The sequence below is a fragment of the Pecten maximus genome, chromosome 10, assembly GCF_902652985.1.
Source record: "Pecten maximus chromosome 10, xPecMax1.1, whole genome shotgun sequence".
Classification (NCBI taxonomy): Eukaryota; Metazoa; Mollusca; class Bivalvia; order Pectinida; family Pectinidae; genus Pecten; species Pecten maximus.
The window spans coordinates 29,324,998-29,339,996 of record NC_047024.1 but is presented as its reverse complement, the minus strand read 5'-3'; the positions used below and the strand labels follow the sequence as shown (position 1 = coordinate 29,339,996).

Below are 14,999 nucleotides of genomic sequence, written 5' to 3'. Positions count from 1 at the left end.
GTCAGAAACTGCTGATCAAGTTCTCACTTAAAGGTGGATTGCTGCTGAAGCAAATGTCTCACAACTTTCCAGTAAAATTAAATAAAAGTATGAATTAAGATTGTCTACATCATTAAAAACTAAATTCCACATTACACTGGGTTCCAAAATGTGTGCAATTGCACAAATATTTATAGAATTCCCTATCTGACTGGAATTAATGGCACTGACTTTGTCAACTGACAACTTAACATGTAAATGAGGCTCCCATATTTAGCTAACAAATCCCATAATGCAGTATAGGAAGGCATTTTCTGATGTAAACTACATGGCAACATGGCCAAACGAAAATGTTGTACTTGTTAGACATTTAGGAGTAATTTACAATACATTTTTTGCATGTTTTATATTGCCTCATTTTGATATACATTGTCACAGTACCAAATTAAGTTTTTTGACTTTTTTCTGGTCAAGCTGGACACTTACAAACTGTTTGTTACTGTACATGTGTTGATTTGATAAAAAATGTACTTACCTCACAGTTCTTTATTATGAACATCTGCCCATTGACCTGTCCAGGAGTTCGGCCAAGCGTTGCATCCTTGTGCCCATCAAATGTGTAATCCTCGATGTCGATCTTTTTACGCCGGTCCCTGAAAAACACAAAGAAACGTAAAATTACTTTTTTTCATCTTCTTTATGACAATGTATATCATAGGGATTTGGTACGTGTTACCCAGACCCAAACAGTAAATTAGTATGCCAATATGTAAGGTGAGGAATACTGTGTCAAATCCCTGTGTTGTAATTTGCCATATACACTGTATATACAATCAAATGTACATGTATGCCTTCAAACAACTCTATAGTGTATAATCAGTTGAGAATAGATGTTTTGTATCAATTCAAAAATTTTAATAAGATTAATACGATTTCAGTTTATATATATGCATACCAGATTGGCAAACAAGTTATAACAGGTTTTCCTGCTGACATACATATACTACAGGTAAAGAATAGGGATGGTGTAAGACAATATGGAAGTGAGTATGAAAAATCTTGTCTCGTATTCAAGACAATATGAAGGAGAGTATCAAAAATATTGTCTCGTATTCAAGACAATATGAAGGAGAGTATCAAAAATATTGTCTAGTATTCAAGACAATATGAAGGAGAGTATCAAAAATATTGTCTAGTATTCAAGACAATATGAAGGAGAGTATCAAAAATATTGTCTAGTATTCAACTGCAAGAGAATATGGAAGTGAGTATCAAGAATTTCGTCTTGTATTCAATAAAGACATTATGGAAGAGAGTATCCAAAATCTTGTTCAGAATGCCAGACAACAGGAAAGGAAATCAGCAGCCCATAAATTTGTTTAGTATGTCTTTGGTTTTTTCCAACTATTTTGTGAATGGGCCCATGGCTTTGAATTTGGGGGAAAAGTGTCACAAAACCTTTAATTGGCCATGGGTGACTTTCAACAAGTTGCAGACATGCAAGACAGCAGTCCAGATTGTCGACAAATTGTTAAACTTGAATCATTTTGTGAATTAAATGCTTGGAATTAGACTGGGAAAAATAAAGGCTTTGTCATTGGGAATGCCAGGGGATATTCAGCCCTAATTCCTGAAGAAAAAATATGTTAGAAAAGAAAAAAAAAAAAAGTAATGAAACGTTGTTTGGCACATTTGATTAATATTTGTAAGACAGATAACTCTTATACAAATCAAAGGAAAAATAAAGTGATATCCTTAAATAGTCATACTAGTACATGTTAAATACTCTCTGTCCATGTCAATTGTCCTACTCTAAATATCATGACATCTTATAACTCCCTTGCAGATTCCTCCGAAACCAGGCACAAGAGATTTGACTCAAAAGGCAGAGCAAACGGTAGAGTCTCGTGGCTACTGGTTCCATATGATGACTCCCCTGTAATGTTACAGATTAAAATTTTACAGATTCATTGACCATATATGGATATAAACTAATTAGGCAGCACACATTTTTAATGTTGACAGAGATGTGGCGATGATATGAAGTATTCAAGCCCGGTGTACTAAACATACTTTTTGGGTAAGCATACAACGAATAGTCAAGTATCATTGGCCAGGGGCACCGTTAATTATATATTCGTGTACCAGGTATATAAAAAGATTTTGTATATGCAAAATATATGAATTTTGTCAGATAAAGGATTAACTTTTACAATATTAAAAGTCCTTCATATCTTCATGGTTTTTCAATGCTTTGATCCCCAGTAACAATTAATCAAACTCCTACCTGGGGAATGACACCATTTTATAGACGTCATGCTATTGAAAACATAAATTGGTTATGGTAATTTTAACACAATCTATTGTAGTTATCAATAAATCTTCACATAATGTAGTATTTTAAATGTTTATATACACCAAAATCTAATATTCAGAAAACAAGAAAGAGAAATTTGAAGAAAGAACTGAAAGCATAAGTGTATATTTAACATTTATCAGAAATCTTTGACAAGTTAGTATGAATATGGACAGGTATACAAACAGTCTTACCTATAATGTTTACCAGAGGTATAACATGGTATTATCTGCTTAAGACACAACATTTCCTTTAGGCCTGAAACAGTCTAGATATGCAGGAATGTCCATGGAATCACACTGTCGGTGAAATCTCTTATCATACCAATATGGTTGTAAATGTGTGTTTTATAATCCAAGCATTTCACTCTTCATTTGGCATGTATAATTGTAACACATGGAGTCCAGTTATGAAGTTGTCGCATTTTCCTATTGAAAACAAACCGCTGTTGACCACTTTTCTGTAGTCATTTCCAGTACTGTAAGATGTTAATTGTCCACCCACATAGCTGTATACATATACCTGGTATGTATATATTGAATTATGACAATCTCCATAAAAATAAAAATAGATTCTTCAATTAATCACTTACAATCTGACAACTCAGAAATATACCACATCTTAACACCATGAAATCAGAGTTTATGCTCCCTTTACAATCCTAAATGTTTAGTGTGTAATAGCAAAAAAAAATCAATACACAATTTCTCTCCATACAGGAGAGAAAACTATTTATAATAGTTATGTATGTCTATATGAACAAGTATGTTAGTACGATTCACAAGAAAGACTGCAAATAAAATTATCCAGTCACAAATAGTGAAATGTCTTCTTTCAAACTGTGTTCTCTGGAGCGTGAAACTGAATGTTAGTTCAGCCTTAACACTTAAGAACCACCAAAAGAACTGATTATTTCAATAAGAGGTAATGATAATTGGAAGTAATTATACAGCAAAACTTATGAAATAAACAAGTTTATCCACAATGAAAAGGCTGTGATCCAACATTCTTAAAACAGAAAGATTACCAGTGGCTAAAGACAGCACAAATTGTTTTCACTTTTGGTAGATTTTAGAAATTACACAACTACGTAAGTATAAAAACTATTTAGTCAAAGTTTATTAAATGAATTTACAATTATGACACTTAATTTTATTGTCAATTTTTGCTTGAATTTGAGAATTCATGATTTTTAGCTTGAACTTTAAATTTTATTTCACAATTTAGCTAAGGTTTCATTGACCTTTGAGGAGAATTAATTTACATTGATAACAAAGAATAATTATTTGATAAAGATGTAATAAGTAATTGATGATATATTTTAAAGAGAATGTTGTTCAGATATAAGATATTCACATCATTGTCATGTGAACACCAATTACATGTAGCATCAACAGGTCCAGTGTAAAAATCGTTACAAAATGATATCCTTAATTCCAAACATTATATATATCATATCTCGATGCTAGATGTGTATCTCCTGATGAAGAAAACAGGAATGCCATCCCAGGATGAACAACCACTTAACAAACCAGAACACATTCACTAATATCTCCCGTGATCACTAGTGAGTTTAACATAACACAGTTCTCTCCAGGCTCCAGCTGTTGTTTATCAAAAGCGTTAGTGATTTAGTAATTACATAACGCCTGGCTATCATTTTAACAGGAAACATTTAAAAGAGGACAAAAAATCAATTAAAAACAGAGGTGATCAAAATCACTAATGTATATAAATGATTCAACAGGTTGTGTATTTCACTGATTCAACAGGTTGTGTATTTCACTGATTCAACAGGTTGTGTATTTCACTGATTCAACAGGTTGCGTATTTCACTGATTCAACAGGTTGTGTATTTCACTGATTCAACAGGTTGTTTTGTAATGTTTCAATGTTCCAGACCCCGATATGTTAAAAACATCCATTTCCTCCAGAAATCAATACGGGTACCCTTTGGTCAATCAGGCATTGAGCTAATGATGTCTGGTTTTGAAGAAAGGTTGAGTCCTATAGACACTCGTCAGAAGATAATTAGTTCCTACCATACTAAACAGAACGACAATTTCTTGACGGTGGAATTACTTTGTCCAGGAAAGTGTCTCATACCATCCCATCAGTCTGCACAAATTGGTGAAAACCACCAGTACATCATTATACATGGCTTGGAGTTCGGGCAAAAATCCATTCTCTACTGTATCAACATAGCTATGTTGTTATCTCAGACCCCGGTTAGAGTCCATTTTAAAGTCTGACGCGGAAGGAGTTTCAATAATTCATTATTAACATCAATTATAAGAGCTCGCCATTAAATTTCCCACAGGTATACGAAGCATGATGTCATAGACCAACTACGATATTGATACAGGTGAGACATCAATAAATAAGTAGCAGGGGAAATGGAACCACACATGTGATCGGTTCGCAGGTATATTGATCTAACTTTGTTGAAAATTCCAGCATAAAGAGAGGCCAATGGAATAAAAACATTGAGCATTGAGCTTGAAAACGGCAATGAAAATCGGAACAAATTACAACATTTATTTACAAACTGTTTTCAATTAATAATTACACCCTTCATTGGAGAATTCTTTGTTACGAATTAATCCCGTGGTCAGTCAAAAATATGTGGTTTTCACCTGGGGCCGAGTATGCAGTAATCCTATTTTAAGGTAATTACAATAAATCATTAATATTTTCATAAACGATAACAACCTAACGGACCATCAATCACAACAGATTCATAGAACATATTGGCGGCCCTGCCACCGAGGACATTCTTTTGGAAGGTGCTTGGGTACGTCTGGTAATAGTCTGGCACCATAGATAAATAACAACGACATACACAGCTTTATGAGGCTGGTTACAAGTACAGTCCTGATCATTTTTTTTTGTCTAGGTATACATGTGCAGAATGTTAATATATAGTACATGTAGCCTATTTCTAGGGATTTGATTCCTTACTATTGATGCCAGTATACCAGGTATGTCACTCCTGTACAATGAAAATAGATGTCTGTATATATCATGATGTCCAATATATAAAGAGTGATAATTCATATAATTAAACCATTTTCAGTGTTCTAGCTAAGAATTTTAAAAGGTTCTATAAAATGGTAAACAGAAGGATTAATTGTCATATTCGCCTACACACATCTTAATAAAACAGCAGGTCTAATAAATTGAGGAATACCAATAAATGAGTTGTGATACAGTAAAACCATGGTTAAATACTCTCTGCATATGGCAGTTATACATTAAAACAAAATGAAATTAAGATTACTGCATCCGATTTTAAAGAAAACATGACATATTAACTAAATAAACTACATTGCATTACATCATAACTAAAATGAGACAATGTTGGAATCACCTGAAGATCAACAATAACCAAAATGTGACATTAGTGGAATCAACAGACCATGACATTAACCAAAATGTGACATCACTTGGAATCAACAGAACATGATATTTACCACAAATAGACATTTTCAAAACAACAGACCATGACATTAACCAAAATGTGACATTACTTGGAATCAACAGAACATGATATTAATCAAAATGTAATATTACTTGGAATCAATAGAACATGATATTATGGTAATCAAAATGTGATATAAAGTGGAATCAATAGAACATTACATTAACCAAAATGTGATAATACTTGGAATCAACAGAACATGACATTAACCATAATGTGATAATACTTGTAATCAACAGAACATGACATTAACCAAAATGTGATAATACTTGGAATCAACAGAACATGACATTAACCATAATGTGATAATACTTGTAATCAACAGAACATGACATTAACCATAATGTGATAATACTTGTAATCAACAGAACATGACATTAACCATAATGTGATAATACTTGGAATCAACAGAACATGACATTAACCATAATGTGATAATACTTGTAATCAACAGAACATGACATTAACCAAAATGTGATAATACTTGGAATCAACAGAACATGACATTAACCATAATGTGATAATACTTGTAATCAACAGAACATGACATTAACCATAATGTGATAATACTTGTAATCAACAGAACATGACATTAACCATAATGTGATAATACTTGTAATCAACAGAACATGACATTAACCATAATGTGATAATACTTGGAATCAACAGAACATGACATTAACCATAATGTGATAATACTTGTAATCAACAGAACATGACATTAACCATAATGTGATAATACTTGTAATCAACAGAACATGACATTAACCATAATGTGATAATACTTGTAATCAACAGAACATGACATTAACCATAATGTGATAATACTTGTAATCAACAGAACATGACATTAACCAAATTGTAAAGTGGAATGCACAGCTGCAACAAAACTAGAACAAACACAGAGGCATGTACTTTTAAACTTAATGCTGACATGTTAATGGAAATTAAGCAAGCCTTTAGGTATGTTCAATATTTTAACATCATACCAAGGTATGTATAGATCTAATTAAAATCTGTTATCAGGACGGGAGTGAAATATCGCTGGTTATAATGGTTCAGTGACTGGCCTAAAGCAATCAATCAAATTAAAACAGCTTTATATACTGCAACATATCCTAAGTGTTTTAACCATAAATGGATTCTGATCATAATTAAAAATTACCTCATGTAGGCTAGCCAGATCAAATTACTTCTTGTAATCATTCATTTCAAACGGAAGATTTTCATTTCTTTTTTAAGAAAGTATATATACCCGATAATGAAAAAGCATATTGCTGAAGCAATGCATGTCCTTATTGACTATGCAAATTCAAAGGGACATAATTCAGTCATAAGGGGCAGTAAGAAACCTTTATAACAGCCGATACAACTGAAATGCCTATCATATCATTCTGGACAAACAATGAGGAGAGGTTAGAAGAAGGTCAACCCTCCTGTCTGAACTGCTGAACTCTAACTTTTCTATAATACATTAATGATAAATATGGACCAATGAAATACCCCTGAGGAAACCATGTATAATTTATTATTCTACATTGTTGTGATAATGTCTCCTTTTGAAGATATTCAGGCTATAATAAAGGACCAGCTATCTTTCTTTTCATCAAATCTGCAATGTGAGGACATTATAATTGGTGTTTATGAGGGGCAGTGAGATCTTAGATTCTGACTATAATGCAAACTTAGGTGAATATCTGAGGTAAGTGGTTCAATTCAGGCAGTTTTTATTTTGTGAAGCTGAGCTCACCGACCTTGATTCCCGTGATGGCATGGTTGTGCTTTGGACAAGACTCTTTATCCCAATGCTCCAGAGAGCAAGTCTTTAATATGTTGTTCAGCCAGCTAGCCACCAGCTACTACTGAAAGACCTGTCAGGCTGCATGTTCACAGGGCAATAAACCCAGCAAACAACAAAAGGTCAAGAGGGCCTGGATCATTCACCTGAATGATAATTGCAGAACACTCTGAGTTAATCACGAATACTTTCCCATCTTATGATCTGCCTCTGATTAAAGTACATTAAGAGTTAGTTTCCTTTAACTAAAACTTTGCTTTCTGTTTCTCTATCTCAAGATAGGTTAAGATGATTCAAAGCAAATTCAGTCAAAATATGTCTTTATCAGTATTTGGTTTGGTTTGTTTTTGTTTAACGTCCTATTAACAGCCAGGGTCATTTAAGGACGTACCAGGTTTGGAGTGGAGGAAAGCCGGAGTACCCGGAGAAAAACCACCGGCCTACGGTCAGTACCTGGCAACTGCCCCACGTAGGTTTCGAACTCGCAACCCAGAGGTGGAGGGCTAGTGATTAAGTGTCGGGACACCTTAACCACTCGGCCACCGCGCCCCCCTCTTTATCACTAACCAATTTGGACTTTCTCTAATACTGCAAGTTCCCACTCCATTGCCGTAGAGCAAAACCCTCTGTTTATATAACAATGAATCTTCTAGATCTTCCCCCAGTAATGCTTTATAACATTTGATCAAATTCACTTAATCAATGCAAAAGAAAGACTTAATAATGTTTCCCCTATTTTTTGCCCCCTGAGAAATGGACCAGTCTGTTTATCAGGAAGCGGAGAAATGGACCAGTCTGTGTTTATCAGGAGGCTGAGAAATGGACCAGTCTGTGCAGTCATGATACTGTCCTTAGGCAAAACAATTTACCCTAATTGCTCTGGATTGCATGTGATGGGGCTCCTGTATGTTGTCCAGTAAGGTAGTCACCACCTACTACAAAGAGACGGTTGAGACCAGCCCCAAATAACCCTGGCTGTACAGGGGGTAGTAAACCTAACTAGCAAAAAAATAACAGGTTTTAAAAACCTAATTATCACGTAATATAAAAAGTGCTATGATGGTATCGGTGAGTTCTACTTAGAATTGTCCTTGGAACAACAAGGAACAGCACATTGAAGATGGTCCACAGATAAGATATATGGCAAAGTAGAAAAAAAAATCAATTATACTTCCTTTGTATCCTCCTCACTAGCAATACAATAAAAATGTTTCCCACCTGCAGGGTGATCCATTGTTAATGAGATACCATTAATAAAAAAACAGTCTTCCAACATTATAACAGTCTTCCAACATCATAACAGTCTTCCAACATCATAACAGTCTTCCAACATTATAACAGTCTTCCAACATTATAACAGTCTTCCAACATCATAACAGTCTTCCAACATTATAACAGTCTTCCAACATTATAACAGTCTTCCAACATTATAACAGTCTTCCAACATCATAACACAGATATTTGTTTACCTATTTCCTTAAATACATGCAGATCTAAAATTTCTTTTGATTCAAGGTAAAATTTGTGTTTGAGGTTTTTCGGGCAAACAGTAAATACAACCAATTTGTCCGGTTTCTTATAATCATCAGATTTGTCTTCATAATTACAAATACTGAACTAAGTAATCTTATTTGGCATTTTAGGTACCAGAATTCAGTATTGTCAACCCTGTATTGATAAATGGTACATAGTAGCCCTCAAAAATCAAGGGTGAAAGCTAAGAGTGTTTGTAAGATCCCTAAATAAACAAGTGGTCAATTGGCCTTTAAACGTTAACCAGTCTTAAACATGTACCACCTATCATCTATGTAAAATTGATTTACAAATAATATAATTCAAAACATTTCCTATATAAACAATAGTAATGTTTAGCCCCTCATCATAATTGTAATCAAGTTTGAATCATTTCCAATGGAAATATCTATATTTATGGTATATTTAATGCTATTCTAATTATACAGTCAAACCTGTCTATGGGGAGGCAGGAAAACAGTCACTATAGACAGGGTGCCTTTATATACAGGTCAAAATTATCATATCAACCAGCTTTCATGAAACTGCCATAAATAACTTGTCATTGAATAGGGCATTCAGTAGACCAATAAGTTTTAACATTTTGAAAAGTCACATCAATGCATACGCTTTATATATATATATATTTTTTTTTTTGATATAAATCTTCAGGGTAAAGTCTTTATCAAAAAGATTTGACTTTTCCGTTAAAAATTCAGGAATAAAACATGATTTTGTGGAGTCCGAGACAAAACATAACTCAAAATGGTCTTTTTCAATTAATTCATCTTTTCCCTTTTTTTTTATTTCCAGTTTGATAACTTTAGATTTGATATCAGGTGATTCATCTTCTGGTTTTTTTTTCAATCTTATAATATTAATTCTAGTTGATTTTTGATTAATTCCTTTTTCCTTTTTATTTCATAATTTCCAGCCGAATTTCGATTATCAGGTAATTCATCTTCTATTGCTGCTGCGGTGGCCTCTGTTGGTGTCAGAGACCTCTACACTTTAGTCTGATGAAGTGGTTGTGTTATTTAACTTCAATCATATTTACATTAACAACCTAAAGTAAATGTTTCAGAATTAAGAGAACATCATAGGGGAGGTAACTCTAGGAAAACATAATACTGGTAGTGAGCATTTATGTCTGGTACCTGCATCTAACACTGGTGCTTTGGTAAGAAATAAGAAATTATATATTGCATTTGTGTACTTTATGACCCTCGAATTACTATATAAAATATTTTATATAATAATACGAAGCTCATATAGTACACATATGCAATTTATTATTTCTGACCCAATTAAGCACCTGTTAGATGCAGGTACCAGACAAAAAATAATCCTGACTTTTAAAAAATATGAAATATCTTATATAGGAATACAAGGCTCATATAGTACACATATGAACTATATTATTTCTAACCCAAAGCACCTGTTAGATGCAGGTTCCAGACAAAAAGTAATCCTGACTCTTATCAAATATGAAATAGTTTATATAGTAATACAAGGCTCATATATAGTACACATATACACTATATTATTTCTTACCCCAAGCACCTGTGGCATCTAACCTGAACTCTGATTGATCTCATACCTTAGGGAAACTCAGGAAGGCTTTGAAAATTACTATGGTATTTGTAATCTTTACCACCAACCTCCCAGGAGCCATATGTATTTATTGAGGTAGGCTCTGATCTATCCTTGAATGCACACAAGAAAGTTATAAAAGAAAAAAAAAATGCAAGCTCCATGTTCACACTCATTTGGGAAACATTTGACTTGAAAGATGATGATCTATATCAATTTCATTTACTCCTCCGTATAAATGTCATATCAACATGCTAGATGGAGTATAACAAATTAAAGAGCTCTCACTTAGAGATTGTGACCAAACCTACAGTCAGAGGTTGGATATGTTCATTATTGGCCGTCAGAAGACTTGAGTGAGATTTAATCAAAGTGTACAAAGTAACGACAAAACATAACAAGAGGCACAGTAGGCCTGAAGCAATCACATGACTGAGAAGAGGATTCTTGGAAGTTTTAACATACATGTACTTGACCCTGTGATTTTGTAAAAAGATCAAGGTGATTCATATGAAGAAACTATAATGTACTGTACCCATGTATCTCCTGGCCAGATTTCAGTACCTGGTTGCTTTTCATGAAGAATTTAAAAGTTGGCAAATGGTTTGGTTTGGTATAATGTGTAATAATCTTATTAACAGTCAGGGTCATTTAAGGATGTGTCAGGTTTTGGAGGTGGAGGAAAGCCAGATCGAGTACAAATTTTACAGAATTTGTACTAGTACTGGAATGTTTAACAAAATGCCAAACTGATACCCGACTTAGACTAACCAAAGTGTAGCCAAGGCCCAGTTGTTCAAAATGTGATTAGCTTAATAACGGGATTTAAGTAATCTTATTTTTCCTTTACTTCAAAATGTGTGTGTACCTTCCTTAAAATAGACAGATGCAGATCTAGATCTAGAGAACAAAGGGTGTTGTAGCATTTTGTCCAGTTATTTTCAACAAAATTGATTTTATCAGGATTTCAAAATTGTTAAAATTGTAATTAGCCTAATCACTTTTTGAACATCCAGGACCAGATGGCTGGCTGCAGGACTTAAAATCATAACTGTACTCACTACTGTCCCCAATGGTAAATCACATGCTGTTCGGTTATACACCACAATGTACACTGAAACAACTGCCATTGCTAGTGATTAATTTCATTTAGGTTTACACTATACTTTCAGAAAATTGCTAACATAAAAATATTACATTGTTGTCATAATACATTCAGTACATGTCAGGTGATCCTCAATCACTGCGACAGTGACAAGGTCTAATCCCTTCCACTCACTTAGTCGGTTGCATCTCTGTTGAAACTCGGACTGAAAACCTGAGTGGTCACCTGTTTACTGTCATCGTGGGACACGGTACGGAAGAGTGTAGGGGATAAGTAGAACAAAGGACCTCACTCATGATTGACAGGTGCACTGCCCAATACTGTGGTTAGAAAGAGAAATAAAGCAGCTAGACTGGGGTTCGAAGCCAGGAACCCTCCAAACTCTAGACTTCCAGAAGTTTTCTGGAAATCTGTAGGAGCCCGATGAATTGTTACATGGTGAAACAATCAGAATGAGTAAGGTATAAGAGCTCAAAGCACTGACCACAGCCACGTCTTGGAAACTCCCAAGTTGAAACACAGGGCATACTTATTCCCAACACTCGAGTCAGACACTCGCAAAGATAAGGGTCAAATGGAACCATAACACCTGACATATATTGTATATTCTTGTCTGCTACAATGAACATAAACAAGAAAATGTCTAAGACATAAATGCCCCCGCTGCCATTTGCCATGTTGAAACAATGTTTGTTGAGGGTCGTATCAGCAGTTCCTTGGATTAGATAGTTACATTGCATAGGGACAGGACTGGATGGTCAAGGGTAACACCATTTTATGGCAGGGGCATAAATATAAACAAAACCAGTTAGCATTTGTACTTTCAAACCCTATACTCCCAAAGAAATATACAGAAATGTTTACATTTTGACCTCTTTACAGATTTCAGACTCATAATATACCTAACAAATTATCGCAAAACAAAAACTGGAAGTAAACGTGTATTTATGAAAGTATATGGGAAATTCCCATAAATAATAACTGAGTCTGATGAACCAAGTATCTATGCAAATAAGTCCCACAATGCAACAGGCGGGTTATCAGTCAAAATAAAATGGCAGAACGCCAAAAGCGTGGGCTTGCCAAAAGGCAGAAGTTTCAGCCAATAGAAACATAAAAGGGACTGGAATCAGCAAAACCTTAAGATTTTCTTAGAAAAAGAATTGATTCATTAAAACTTAGCAAGAGAAAAAAAGGAATAGACTTAAATTCCTAATTCACAGGACATGACGGTGGTCTAATTGGATTACTGGTTAGCCTTTTCCTAACATTGTCAACTTCACCGATCTGAATTTTATTGATGTTTTGTTGTATTCATATTTATTATTGCTATATTTTAAAATTAAGTAGTTGGATGTTTGTTCATATGGATCAGTTATTATAAGAATATTTTGCTAATATGTTCAAATGAAAGCATTGTTAGGCAAGTTCATGTATACTCGTGATCGGTTTATAATCAACGGCCATGTATGTAGTGTACGTTGATGAGGCCACATTCTCAGCTCTGTGACATATCTCGCGATAAAAATAAATGTGGTGAGTTATTTTTATGTACACTGATGTCGCAAGGATTCCCCCAATCGAGCGTCCAGTCCAGTGGTCATTTTAATGTTAGGACAGAGTGAATGAGCATCATGGATTGTTGTTGGATCGATTGTGTGCAACTAGAATTTTAGGTCATTTTACTCATTTAAGGGTATGCAGCTTTGAGAGTAAATATATACCATTATAGTAATAATCATGATGAGGCATGGATACAGATATTTTAACAGGCCAGCAGGGCCTTTGCCACATAGGACAATGGTGGTGATTTATAATATCAGATAGTCTAAATGCTAACCAGATATCACTGTCAAGAGGTTCCAACCTAACCGTGAACCAGTTATCCTGTTACGGTCACCATTCAATTAGCACAAAATTTAACCCAAGCTGGTGGAATTTTTGGTCAGCAATCCATTTCGCTCCTGGTTATCTCCATAACTGGCACTTATTAACTGGGTATGTATATATGGATTATTATATATTCTTAATGATAGAATGTCAAACTCCTGTGATGAATACCAGGTACTAACCTCAGTTTTCTCTAGTCTTGACACCAAGTCTGGTGTAGAGCCAGAGCGCACTTGACTTCTATATGACAATGTGGAATTCTCTGACACTGTTTGGTGTCACTAAGATTTTGGTAGATAAAATAAAATCGGGGGTGACACAACACCTAACTTGTACCTTTTAATACATATATATGGATAAATGATATATTTATTCACTCCAAAACACATACACTGTACTTAGTTGATGATGAAATCAAGTATAGATGAAGTCCACAATAATCAATGTAATCACTGGAGTTAGCTAGTTTAGCTCTAATCCTATATAGCTACTGTAGCTAGTGACAAAGATACTTTTTTTACCAGCAACATAACTGTATGTTCGAAGCAGTGAATGCATGCAAATAATTTGCACAAAAATTTAATTACTAATTAGCAATGCAATATTTTCTGTATGAGGAAATGTCAAATTAAATATGAACATTAACTTTCAAATAAAACATTTGTTCAGAACAAACACATAAACCTATAAATTATTCATTTAAATTGGAAATCGATTATTGTAAAACCGGCTTGGCTGCTAAACCAAACTGAACCCCGGTTTGTTTACACTCGGCAACCGATAAAAACTAAAATCCAAAATGTAATTTACCATGAATACTTTGGAGGAGTTTCTTCCTCTAATTCTGCATGTCGTCTTGGTCGGAAAAGGCCCAATTTCGAGAAAAGACAACCCATCTTTAGCTTCAAATGTGAATAAGAAAAGCCAAACGTGAAACAAGTGTCGACAGAATCAACAAATACCGGAAGTGGGAACCAGCAGGATAGAGCAGAAATAATACTCGCTTCTGATTGGTTGATATTGCAATTAATACCGCATTTATTACAGAAAAAAGCATGTTTAGTTATAAGTTAGGTTATCAGTTTCTTTTCCAGACCAGGATTAATCCTCTACTATGTATACATGATATACTATATAATAATATATAGTATGTACAAGTCACATTAAAATATTTTTAGTGTTAGTTGGGTTAATTATTAATTAAACATTTCATATTGATACATCGACTCTGTAATTGTATAAGATATCTTAATTGGTTTTATCTCAGAATTTATCTAATCTGTTT

The 14,999-nt window shown here is 34.1% G+C and overlaps 1 protein-coding gene across 2 annotated transcripts in view; it reads right to left on the bottom strand.

Moving 5' to 3' along the window:
- LOC117335650 (protein XRP2-like) overlaps positions 1–14,667 on the bottom strand; it is a 32,132-nt gene extending 17,465 nt beyond the window's left edge. The window contains exons 1-2 of one of the 2 annotated variants that reach the window (XM_033895793.1): positions 14,525–14,667; positions 515–632 (exon numbers count right to left, since the gene is read on the bottom strand). In XM_033895793.1, the coding sequence (XP_033751684.1) occupies positions 515–632; positions 14,525–14,610 (204 nt within the window). In that variant the 5' untranslated portion in view covers positions 14,611–14,667. Of the gene's footprint in view, positions 1–514; positions 633–2,529; positions 3,438–14,524 lie in introns of those variants that run through there. The other variant, XM_033895794.1, reaches the window with a different exon arrangement.
- Positions 14,668–14,999: the final 332 nt, after the last annotated feature.